Source organism: Mytilus californianus, unplaced genomic scaffold (genome assembly GCF_021869535.1).
Source record: "Mytilus californianus isolate M0D057914Y unplaced genomic scaffold, xbMytCali1.0.p SCAF_5, whole genome shotgun sequence".
NCBI lineage: Eukaryota > Metazoa > Mollusca > Bivalvia > Mytilida > Mytilidae > Mytilus > Mytilus californianus.
The window spans coordinates 4,000,444-4,013,477 of NW_026262701.1; the positions used below are offsets into that span (position 1 = coordinate 4,000,444).

Genomic DNA, 13,034 nt, shown 5'->3' on the forward strand with positions numbered 1-13,034 from the left:
TATTTGGCACAACAGTTAGGAATTCTTAGCTTTCGAATTTTGAATATTCTGTATTGAATTTCACCTTCCAAATGTTTTGCTTCTAGTGCCACTGATGCGCATCATGTAGGCAAAATGCGCGTCTGACGTATTAAACTTTGTAGATGGGTATATTAAAATTTTCAGTAAAACGGTAATGTCGCTGTGCTAATTCGAAAACTTTTGCCCTTTCACAATACCAATAGACCAAAATATTTTTCGAAGTTGCACTTTTTTGCATTTTGAGTTCATTTCTAGTGAATAATCGACATTATTGTTTTTCAAAAAAGATTGGAAAAGAGAGGCAAATAAAGGCAACAGTAGTATACCGCTGTTCAATAGTCATAATTTGATTAAGCAAAAACAAATCCGGGTAACAAACTAAAACCGAGGGAAACACATCAACTATAAGAGGAATACAACGGAACAACAGAAACACTGAATTACAACAAAAGCAAACGCCAACATACATACAAAAGATACCAAGTGTGTTTTGTGTACTATTGTTTGTCTGTTGGTCTTTTTCTTTTTTTATCCATGGCGTTGTCGGTTTATTTTCGACTTATTAATTTGAATGTTCCTTTAGTTTAGTTTTTACGCTTCATAGCTTCATACTAACAACGTTCCATTTTATCAAGTTGATAGAATGAAAGAACAAATCCTTTCAAATCAACACAGTAAGGCTGAATACATGATGATGTGGGATAACCATGAACGTCAAGTGGCAAAATAATTGTATGAAATTAGAGATCTATGTTTTAATGCATTGAAACATACTTAAAACAAATAACACAGTCCAACAAGAAGTCATTCTCTTAGAAACGCAAACCAATTTATGAAGTAAAGATTAAAAGCAAAAATAAAGGTTGTCACTTTGGTGAAGGATTGTTATCTGAAGGATGCCAACAATGGGAGAATATTATCACTTAGAAGGTATCGGAGAATAGTAACAGTAGAACACTTCAGTTGTGTCAGTTTTCCTTGGATGACATCCATTATCACTACTGTTGTTCCTGTCATCCTCGTCGTCCATTTTCACCGATTCTACAGTATCATTCATTCCACGTACATGCTGGCATCTCGATGTGTACTTGTACATGTAGAAGGGATGATTTGCTGGCATGTTTATTCTGCTGTAGGCAGATCCATCGGACCTATGGCAAATAGAATTAAAAATGTAAAATAAAGTATTAAAAAGATATATCTACTTCTGATTAAATAATGTAAATGAGACCTATAGCTGAACATCAACATGTTTGTCAGTTCTTTTCGTTGCAAAAACAACTACAAAATCGTAAAGTACTTGTTAAGGTGACAGTCTTTATTTGATTTTTTTTTTATTCATTCTTCCTACGTTATAGTAGACTGATTACTTTAATGGGACATTCTGCTGATATTCGTTAAATAACTATTTATGTTTGGAGAAAGCTACTGGCGACACAAACAAATTAAAAATTAAAACTACACTAATTTTGGATATAAAATTATGAAATTTCCGTCTATATGGACCAATTATCTTTTATCAACATAATCCTATGTTTTAGTGGAGATTTTCAAAGCTTTAAAAACTGTAAACAGGAAATTTAAGTGTGGATTAATCAACGTAAAGTCGAAACGGTGTACTCGTAATTGACTCTTAATTTGTTTTTTCGTACACATCCATATAAATTGTTTGTTCCTATCGATACCGATAAGTAATAAAAGAGGCATCATTTAAATATGAGAATGTAGACAGGAACAGAGGTAAGAAAAAAAAAAACATTTTGATTTTGCCATTTGCTTAGGAACTTTCCGTTTATAATTTGCCTCGGAGTTCGGTATTTTTGTTATTTTACTATTTTCCATGTAAATCAAAGCAGGGTAAACATGATCAGTTTGGTGAATTTTCTTAAAACAACTTCACAAAGGGCATTACTGGAACTGAGTTCAAAATGTTTGTATCAATTTACAAGCAAACATTATGATCGTGAACCATAATTTATACATGTACCTAAAAACGTGTTAAAAAAACAAATAATGAATTTTGAGCATAAAAATAAATAAAAATATTTGCAAGATATTTGTACTTACCATCAATTTCAATGTATTGATATAAAGTCAATAAACTGTTCACACAGAGATATGTCTTTTTTTTGTAATTTTGATGGCAAAATACAAATGGTGAAATCAAAATGGCAATATCTAAACATGAAAACTATGCTCAACATTTAAATTCAATGAACATTAACTGAAGGTGCAGGACTAAATAACCTCCTTGGAAATTGGAAATGCCAATGCTTATAACAGTGAATGCAAATACAATATTGACTTATCATAACTGGCTCCCTTCAGACTAACCTAAGCACAAACTTTAACTTGTAAATTAAAAAAAGTGAAGAGGCGGGCCAATATAATCTCCATGGAAATGAGACTTGCATATGCTTACTATACAACTGCATACGTAATATCATTGACTTTACACTAGTGTTTCAACTTAAACTGATCTGACTGAGGGGGCGGAACCACATTATCTCCATGGAAATAAGATGAACAAATTCTAATACAACTGCATACCAAATATCAATCAAACACCTATCACTAATGGTTCCCCTTTAGTTTTCATAATCAAAAACTAAAAGATATAAACTTTGCAAAAGTTTCAGTTCAGTATTTTTGTTATTTAACTTTTTTCAAAGTCAATAGCCCATGACTGAGTCGGGATTAAATAATCTCCATGGAAATATGATGTGACCATGCTCATACAACTGCATACCAAATATACTTAACTTACTTTAGTGTTCCACATAAAGTAAACTAATAAAAAAGTACAACACATTGTTGACGCCGCCGCCTTCGCCGCCGGAAAAAATAAACACACCTAAGTCTCGCTTTTTCGACTTCGTCGAAGCGCGACAACAAATGTACAGAAAATAACGTATATATTGAATGATGATGTACCTGCAACAGTAGTATATTTTTGTATTCCTGTCGTAGACTCCATCTGGAAGAACGCCACCTTTTGAGTTAATATTTACGTTATCCTCGTCGTCCCAATAGATATAGCCAGTGCAAAATCCTATAATAAAGATATTCAAACGGTAATGTATGATTATATTAAAGAATCGTAGATTTATGACTGCAGGATACATTCATTTATAAACTCTGAATCATTTTGAACAATTCATTTCGTTTTCAATGGGATTACGTTTGATAAATGCTGATTTACTATAACGCTTGTTCCAAATCAAGAACTGAATAAGAATTACAAATGTACTCAAAACCATTTAAAAACTTTAGAACAGTTGCAAGGATATAATTTTTGTGGTAACCATATTAAACGGTATCAATAATGATAATAATAATAATCATAATAAAAAAATTATCATAATAATAAATTCAAATGAACATTAAGCAAACTTTTGACGTTAAATATAAATATGTTTTTCTATGTATGTAAATTAAAGAAGTATGGCGAATTAAGTGTCAAACAATAGATATTACACAACTAGCACAGGCTAAAATTATTTATACACTATTCATATATATATATATATATAATCGCTAGAAGGTTATTCAAGAAAACTGCATTTTTGATTTTAAAGTCCTATAAAGTGATTATTGTTAAAATGTTGATGTAATCCATAGAATAATTGTAATGACATAATGACATACATGGTCATGCATCTATTAAATTCCTAAAGCTAAAATGATATCGACGACAAAGAAACACAGAAAGGGGAAAGTGTAGATGGCAGTTCAATTCTAAGTTGACACTTAAGGGACATAAAAATAAATAAGTAAAATATGAATGTTGTAAATAGAAACTGACATACCTGAAGGGCACGAATCGCCATATCTCGCAATACAATAATTTCCTTGTGGCCAGGTTCTTGATCCGCTGTAGGATGTTTTTGTACAGTAATACATCTTTGTGTTTGAATTAAAAGTACCTAGAAGTACATAAAGGAAACTGAAGACTGGTTTTATTTTCAAATACTGTAACCATATATTCCACATAATTGAACATTGTACAATGCCTTTCCAAATCATTTTATATTTACTCTCTTTTCTGTTAGTAAATGATTCCTTCTGAATGAGAAAATGTAAACACTCACGACTTTTATTTTGTCTGTTCTATTCTATTTTAGTTAATGTTTTTTCATTTGAATTGATTTTTGTAGTTTTCTTATGCATTGAGGATTATACGAGGGGAAAATACCAGTGGATGACTTTGACGTAGATAGATTGGACAATCTAGGGAAAGAATTTCAGTCATTTCTGGTCTCAAAATATCGTCGTGTGAACAGTTGTTGTTGCTTCATTAAGAATGTCAGTGTTTTAGCATCCTTTTTTTTTACAGAAAGTTCCACATACAAAGATGAAGAAGAAACCGCACCCAAAATCTTCAGGATTAGTTCTACATTGTCATGGTGGAGGATTTGTAGCACAGTCTTCAAGGTCACATGAGGTAATGTATTTCCCATTTGGTAATAATGATTAAAATTTAAATCAAAGTTTATAAACTCAATATCATAGATATTTGACTAAGACATAAAAAGTTATATAGGAATCGATTTACGAACATGAAGAGTAACTCTTTGTTCGATTGGGTTTTTTATAGACAAGCAACTTAGATAAATAAAGCATTCCTTTTTTGGAAATTGAACATTTCACGTCAAACAATGTAGTTTCAGAAATTTATCCCTATATTTCCATTGGAGATATACCATGGATTTTTTCACGTTGTTGTATTCCCAATTCTGTACTGCTGGATTTGCTAAGAATTGTTCATTGATTAAGTTAAAACCATGCAAACCCGTTAATCGTAGTACTAGTGCTGTACTACTAAAATAGTTTTTATAATAATTGTTTAACAGCAAAAATTCATTATAAATAATGGAGATACAACACTATAAAAATATTTTTTTTCTGAACTAGCTAGATGAATAAGCCATTATAATCCAATGGGAGTGTGGAGATAGAACAGTGTAGTTCTGAAAAAAACTCGTAGAGTGTAGAAATCTCGTATTACAGTTGTATGGGGAGATAGACAATTGCATTTGGATCTCAAATAAATAGCTATCTCCATTTATACCAAAAGTGGACATATAACACTATAAGATTCACATGCCGATATCATTACAGACTTATACTATCACCTTTGAGTATCCTATTTCCTTGTCTTACTATAATGCTGGTGATTAATTCATAACTGCTCCGATTTACAAAAAGTTTCGTACTAATTAGCGTATAGTTAACTAATAGTGATTACTTATAGAAACATATACCCATGATTAACTTGCTACAAGAACTTTTTAAAAAGATACGCGTTAGTGTTTAAGAAAATGCTATATTTACCAAAAATACCGATAACAATTCTGCAACCAAAGATAATCTAAAATTTTCGGTTTCATTGTGTTGTTATGTTGGGCACATGACATTTATGAAGTGTTTATTTTTTTTTGCTGTCTCTTTGACGTATTCTTCGAACATTTCTGTTTTTATTTAAGCGACATAATGTTTATGGAATATTCAATTACAAATGAAATGTGCTTACCAAAGAAGTGATGGCCCGGATTTGGGGAAACAGAGTTTATATTTCTGTTATCTTCATTGTCCTGGTACCTCACACCTTCAGCCCATCCAGATGGGCATCCAGTTTTTGGTTTCGGAATCGAGTACCTTCCACTTGGCCAACTATCTAAAATTAAAAATACATGTTTTAATGCATTTCTAAACAACTGACGTTAATATTTCGTTTGAAAAATAATATTGATTCCTTAAAAACAACATTATCTGATGTGATATCTGACGATATTGTTACTGAGATAGAATTTGTTATATTGATTGATTTAATTATATAACTAAACTGATTTCTAAGAATATAAAAATGGCATCATGAGTAGATTATAAATTACTATCAAACAATAGCATTTCGTTTTACATAGACTCTAGATATGTTACAAAAACATCTGATTACCAAAGATACCAGGGTAAAATTCTTATCTATTAGATTTATCCATAAATAACAGCTTTAAATTAGAAAAAAATGTACAAAGCTTACATGCACAAGCAGATGCAATCATCAATAACAGAATAAACATGTTCTCCGTCTTGTGTTGTTCTGGACTTGAATCAAAGAAGCTGTAAAAGTTAAATCTTTTTATAATATAGTTCACTATTTGTGTAAAAAAGCAGATTAAATTTGGTTGAGTAAACTCATTAAAGATTTGTATTGTTATTGAAAAAAAATCAGAAAAAGTAAGTGTTAAAATGATTTTGTAAGTTACAAAATATGTTGAAGCTTTTAATTAAAAATTTATTGTAATTGTTAAAGATAATAATAATAAAAATATAATGAAGAAATATTTACACCTCTTCATAACTAAAACAAACCGTAACAGTCTCATTAAAATAAAGATACATACCTCAAGTGACCTGATCTTCAACAATTGACAGACTGCTTTCACTTGAAGGAAGAATGCCACTTAATAATAAGCTTTGACCAATAAAATATCAGAAGAAGGTAAACATACTGCGTCAATCTATAGGGAAACTGCAAGGACATTTTTGGTTTCTTATGACCTTGTGCGAACTGCGCAGAATTAGAACTAAAATGCACAATGTAATTACGGTAAGTATTATTTATATAAAAAAAATATGTATGGATAAAGAGTGACAAATTTTATCGATAGTGTTGATCATTGTTTTGAAATAGTAAGAATATACTCAGGGGTCAATCAAAAATATAAATCAAGGACGAAAAAAACAGTTAAAAATGTGAGATCAACATATCCCCCAAAACTGTATCAAAACTGGAGGCCAAACTTTGGCAAAAAGTTCAGTGAATTAGACACGTCTGTAATCTTCAACCTTTTTAGTTAAAATTGTCAGAGGTTCCTCCTTATCACAACAATTTAGTAATTAAGTTTGGTTATGATATTCTTAATGGATAAAAGGATTTCGTTAAAAGACCTTAATATTGAGGTATAGATTTACAGGGGCATTCATCATATTATAGACTAGAAATAATGGGTAGAACTTGATACATTTATATTAATTCTTATTCCTCACAACACAACATCATGAAATGGGAAAACAACTGCCAATGGTTTGATTTTGGAAAAATAATAGAATTTTGAGGGGTTAAATTAATCTTTCTTTCTAAACCTACCAGTTTAATATCATCGGTCAGCGACTTATTAAACACAGACAGAAGCTACCAAAGGAATTTAAAACGCATAAGTCGAAGGGAACTGACATCAGAAGAAAAAAAAAACTCCAAAACATCAACAAAATTGCAACCAAAACACTACATATATAGACAACTTAATACCGAGGAGGAAAATCCCCCCCCCCCCCCCAACAACAACCACATCCCCCTACACCCAAACCAAATATCCAGGATGATCTCAGATGCTGCACACATAAGACAGAATAACGTATGACAAGCGAGATGTTTAACTAGCTATAAAACCAGGTTTAATCTACCAGTTTCTACATAAGAAAATAAGAAAATGTCTGTACCGAGTAAGGAATATGACAGTTGTTATCCATTCGTATGATGTGTTTGGGCTTTTGATTTTGTCATTTGATAAGGGAATTTCCGTTTTGAATTTCCTCGGAGTTCGGTATTTTTGTTATTTTACTTTTTGTATGACAAATATAAATTCAGTAGTGTGTTGAAAGATTAAAAAATGGAAAAAGTAAAACAATACAATATGTATGAAAGAAGGCATTTGAAAACAACACGATTATTATAATTGTTTTTGGTAATTTATTTATTTTTCCAACCAATGGTATTTGCACTTGTGCAAGACATATGACATATGAAATATTTTGATGCCAGCAGCAATTAACAAAGAATATCAGTAAGCAAAACCATAGATGAATAGGGGTCAGTTTAAAATGTCCAAAGACAGAACCTGGTCACTTGCAGTTGTTTTCCATTCGTTAGATGTATTTGAGCTTTTGATTTTGCCATCTTATAAAGGACTTTCCGTAATGAATTTCCCTTGGAGTTCGGTATTTTTGTTATTTCACTTTTTTGTTGCATATGATGAGAGTAAGTTGAGATGGAAAAAGTTCTTAGCAGTATTTTTAGAAAACAAATATTTCCGGAAAATACGTCGTCTAAAGTTATTGGATAAAATCAAATCTTTGAAATCTTTTTTATATTGCCTTTTCTCTTATAATCCGAGCACTTAAGTTGCTACCACTGGTATTTCTTGCGTAGATAATATTTTTTTTGTCTTTTGTTTTGGGCATAAAACTTCAAGCTAACAATTTTTTAAAGAGGGTTAAATAAGTTTCAACTTGTTGAGGCAATTGTATTAAAGGGATACTAGCTACGGGATATAAAAAAAAATACAATATGATTTTTTGTTTTGTTCAATCGTTAATGAAAGTGGAAAAGTGAAATGAAAATTCGCTTTTATCAGCGAGTTTGGTTCAATTTTGTCAAAATAAATATATAAGAAATATCGCTAATGATATGTGAATAATTTGACCTCATTGAATCCGTATTCGTGTAACATTCAATTTAACCCCTTAGCTAAAGACAAATAAGCCATGTTCGGCTATTCAAAGGAAAAGAATGTCAACTTTAAAAGTGCAACAAGGGTAAACCATTTTGCTGACATTTTCGATCCACCAAAAATCATTCTTATAAGGTAAAAACGATGATTTACAATTATTGTTAACCTATAATATGAAATAAAACAGACCTAGAGTTATCCTATTACACGTGTCCGCTACCAATTTATATCTATATTTATTACATATAGGGTTATATGACCGTCGGCAATCTTCAGAGGTCACCTCATTTTAGACTTTTTATTATATACGTTTTGGTATGTAATAAATCAAATAGGAGAATTTGAGTCAAATCGGTAAACATGAATTTGACTGATAATACCCCTTTATTACATTCATGACCATTATAAGCTGAGGATAGCAAGATAAAAAAAAATACAAACACAAATCAAGGGCTTGTACTAAAACAATCACACTTTATTGTTTACTACTGCATTCTTACATCCTGTTATTAATAGTACCTGGAAAACATGTGTTCGGACGGATGAAAGGAGTTTGTTCGCTGACTCATAAGTTTGGCCCTAAAAATCTGACTTTTTTTTACTGCATTAATGTGATGAAAATTTGATGAAAACATAGGTTTAAATGTCGAATAGTTTCGGTAAAAACATATTTTTACCAACAACGTCATAAGTGACGTACTTATGACGTCATAATGTAAGTTAATTTCGTAGAAACCTGAATGCTGAATATTCCAAAATTTATAAAGGTTTCCTGAAAAAAAAACAGTGGCGCCGCCCTTCTCCCACAAATATTTTTGCTTAGATATTCTTTATAAACCATACTCTTAAATTTTCAACAAAAAATGCAATGGGCGAGGGGTGGCCCCACATTCGAACTCATAAAAAAGGTTAAAAAAATTGACAAATATTTAGAAAAATGGAGGAAAATGATTTTTTTCCTATTTCAGGCTAATATATTTACAAATAAGAAGCAGCTATAAAATTTTTCTAACTATACTTTCAAATATTAAACATCAAACAATTTTAACAATACATACAGATAAGTTTTTCTTAAATAATCGAATTTAAAATCAACCTATACAAGGCTGTTTATTAGGTTCCTGACTCTAGTTTTGTTTTTCATTCATTTCTGCATGTGAATTCATGCTAAAGCCCTTAGTTCAACTTGACTTAAAACCATGTTTTCTATATTTTAGATGAATCTTACGAGATATATAAATGAAATTTACAATTTATGTTCACAAAAGAACAATGTGTGAGAAAACTGATATAAAATAAAAAAGAATAGTTCCTGCCAAAATATATAAATCGATCTAAACATAGAATTTTCTTGCGGTAAAATCTCGACGGGTTTGGTTATATTTTACCTAGTCTGATAAAAGAATTGAACAAAACGGGATGATTTGATTGGCCATCTAATTGTAGAGATGTTATGAAAAATTATTTGAAAATTAATCATTCCGAGAGATCGGATTTCAATATTCCACAAGAACGTGCATTACAAACTAACAAAAGCCTCACCTTAAGTGCAAACATATTTGAACCAAAGATTGAAATTCTTTTATATTCACACATATTTAAGGCGAATGACTCGAATTATAGGCATATCAAATATTATTTAACAAATTCCAATATTTCTTATATTTCTTTGTATAATCATTTAAGGTATTTGTAGTTTTGGTGTTGTGTTTGACGTTGCCATAAAAACGGGAGGTTTGTCATGCCACAAAACCAGGTTCAACCCACCATTTTTTTCTTAAAATGTCCTGTACCAAGTCAGGAAAATGGCCATTGTTATATTATAGTTCGTTTCTGTGTGTGTTACATTTTAATGTTGTGTTTTTGTTGTGTCGTTGTTCTCCTTTTATATTTGATGCGTTTCCCTCAGTTTTAGTTTGTAACCCGGATTTGTTTTTATCTCTATCGATTTATGAGTTTTCGAACAGCGGTATACTACTGTTGCCTTTATTTATACATGACTTTAACCTCATTTTATAATACGAAAAATGTCAATTGATCACAATGTCACAACGTATTGCTTATACATAATTCTAGCATCCTGTAATAATTACTACATGGAAAATTTACATTATTTTTGTCGTTCAATTGTACAACATCAATTAATATGCGCTATTCAAAAATATAGCCTTGAGTATTTTGATACGAACATGCAAAACTAAAGCGAGACACGTAATGATAATTCAGGAAGATTATGTTTTTTCCGTGTTTTCAAACTATAGTATTTGTTCAGTAGACACTATCTAGAATACTATATTAACTATGAGATATATACGCCATTACAACAGACATTGCGTAAATGATGTTATATAGAAATCCAGTTCATAAAAGGAAAATAGAAGTCATCTTCCTTATTGTGACGTTTTTTCTCTATCTACACTTTTACCAATCAAACAATTTAGGTTTAATAAAAAAAACTAAGCGGAGGTGAAATGCTATATAAAAAAGTCACAGCAATATGTCAAATATTTAATGCGAAACATAACAAGCGCTAACGTAACACTTAACCGAAAACATAATACTATGTTATAAATATATATATCGATATATACATATACAAGTCTAAATTGAAAACAACGTTCAAACCTATGATTGCGTTGGATAAAAACCGCAATTTTTATACGTGTGCATGTAAAACAAATTTCTTAGTAGAGGGGTCTAAATACAGCACAAACAACATTTTCCAAAAGACCAAAAGAGTGAAAAAGTATATTTTAACAAAACGCATTGCCTAACAGGTCGAACAACGGATGTTCTTAATCTCTGCTGACTGCCATTGGCGATTGCCAAATAAACAGATCACCAGATTTAACAAAATGGATCTTTTTTATTAATTTAATACCAAACAGTACCAAACAATACCAAACCATCGGGTTGTTGTCTCTTTGACACATTCCCCATTTTCATTCTCAATTTCAGAAAACAATAAACTTGCGGAAAAGATAGCATATCTCAAACATGAGGTGCAAAAATTTGTACACCATATCCGGATTTCGACAATTAATGTCTCCTCAGTGATGTTAGGAATCGAAACGGTATTTGGAAGGCCATAAAATTTACCTCAATTTAGGATAGACTCTTGATATATAAAGATATATATATGTACATCTGAACCAGTGACGACTCTACAACAGATTTTATCCATCGGATCACTAGCAGTGATGGTTATACAAGGCTGAAGAAAATACATTCTGTATATATAATTCGCCTAAACAACAGCCCAACAATGTTAGATCTGTAAATTTGCAGAAGCAAATTTTTTGTTCTTTCCTGGCCGGAATTTGAACTCATGCTACTGAGATATCGTGGCACCAAATCGCCTTGCACTATGCCCGACGCGCTAGACCACTCGACTACCTAGGCTCTATAAATAATAAAGCTTTCGGTGTCCGGGTGTTACCTTTCCTCGTCAGTTTTTATCTAGCGTCGTAACACAGTACATGATATATAAGGCATGAAGATGAAATTGTTACAGATCAGCTGAATTATCTATTGTAAAGGATTCTACAAATTAATGTAAGATGAAGTCACAGAAATAGTTATATTATAATTACGTCTGAACCAGTGACGACTCTACAACATATTTTATCCATCGGATCACCAGCAGGGATGGTGATACAAGGCTGAAAATACATTCTGTATATATAATTCGTCTAAACAACAGCCCAACAATGTTAGATCTGTAAAATTGCGGAAGCAAATTTTTTGTTCTTCTCTGGCCGGGATTCGAACTCTTATGAGATATCGTGGCACAAAATCGCCTTGCACTATGTCCGACGCGCTAGACCACTCGACCACCTAGGCTCTATAAATAATAAAGCTTTCGGTGGCCGGGTGTTACCTTTCCTCGTCAGTTTTTATCTAGCGTCGTAACACAGTACATGATATATAAGGCATGAAGATGGAATTGTTACAGATCAGCTGAATTATCTATTGTAAAGGATCCTACAAATAAATGTAAGATGCAGTCACAGAAATAGTTATATTATAAATACGCCTGAACCAGTGACGACTCTACAACATATTTTATCCATCGGATCACTAGCAGTGATGGTGATACAAGGCTGAAAATACATTCTGTATATATAATTCGTCTCAAGAATAGCCCAACAATGTTAGATCTGTAAATTTGCGGAAGCAAATTTTTTGTTCTTCCCTGACCGGGATTCGAACTCATGCAACTGAGATATCGTGGCACCAAATCGCCTTGCACTATGCCCGACGCGCTAGACCACTCGACTACCTAGGCTCTATAAATAATAAAGCTTTCGGTGGCCGGGTGTTACGTTTCCTCGTCAGTTTTTATCTAGCGTCGTAACACAGCACATGATATATAAGGCATGAAGATGAAATTGTTACAGATCAGCTGAATTATCTATTGTAAAGGATCCTACAAATTAATGTAAGATGCAGTCACAGAAATAGTTATATTATAAGTAAGTCTGAACCAGTGACGACTCT

At 31.7% G+C, this 13,034-nt stretch overlaps 1 protein-coding gene across 1 annotated transcript; it reads right to left on the reverse strand.

Moving 5' to 3' along the window:
• Positions 1–761: 761 nt before the first annotated feature.
• LOC127700291 (uncharacterized) lies at positions 762–6,561 on the reverse strand. Its single transcript, XM_052203708.1, has 6 exons — positions 6,426–6,561; positions 6,062–6,141; positions 5,555–5,698; positions 3,831–3,947; positions 2,956–3,073; positions 762–1,172 (listed from the first exon to the last, which is right to left on the reverse strand). The coding sequence occupies exons 2-6, from the start codon at positions 6,099–6,101 to the stop codon at positions 941–943; spliced, it is 651 nt and encodes a 216-aa protein (XP_052059668.1). The 5' UTR covers positions 6,102–6,141; positions 6,426–6,561; the 3' UTR covers positions 762–940.
• Between the last annotated feature and the right edge of the window lie 6,473 nt (positions 6,562–13,034).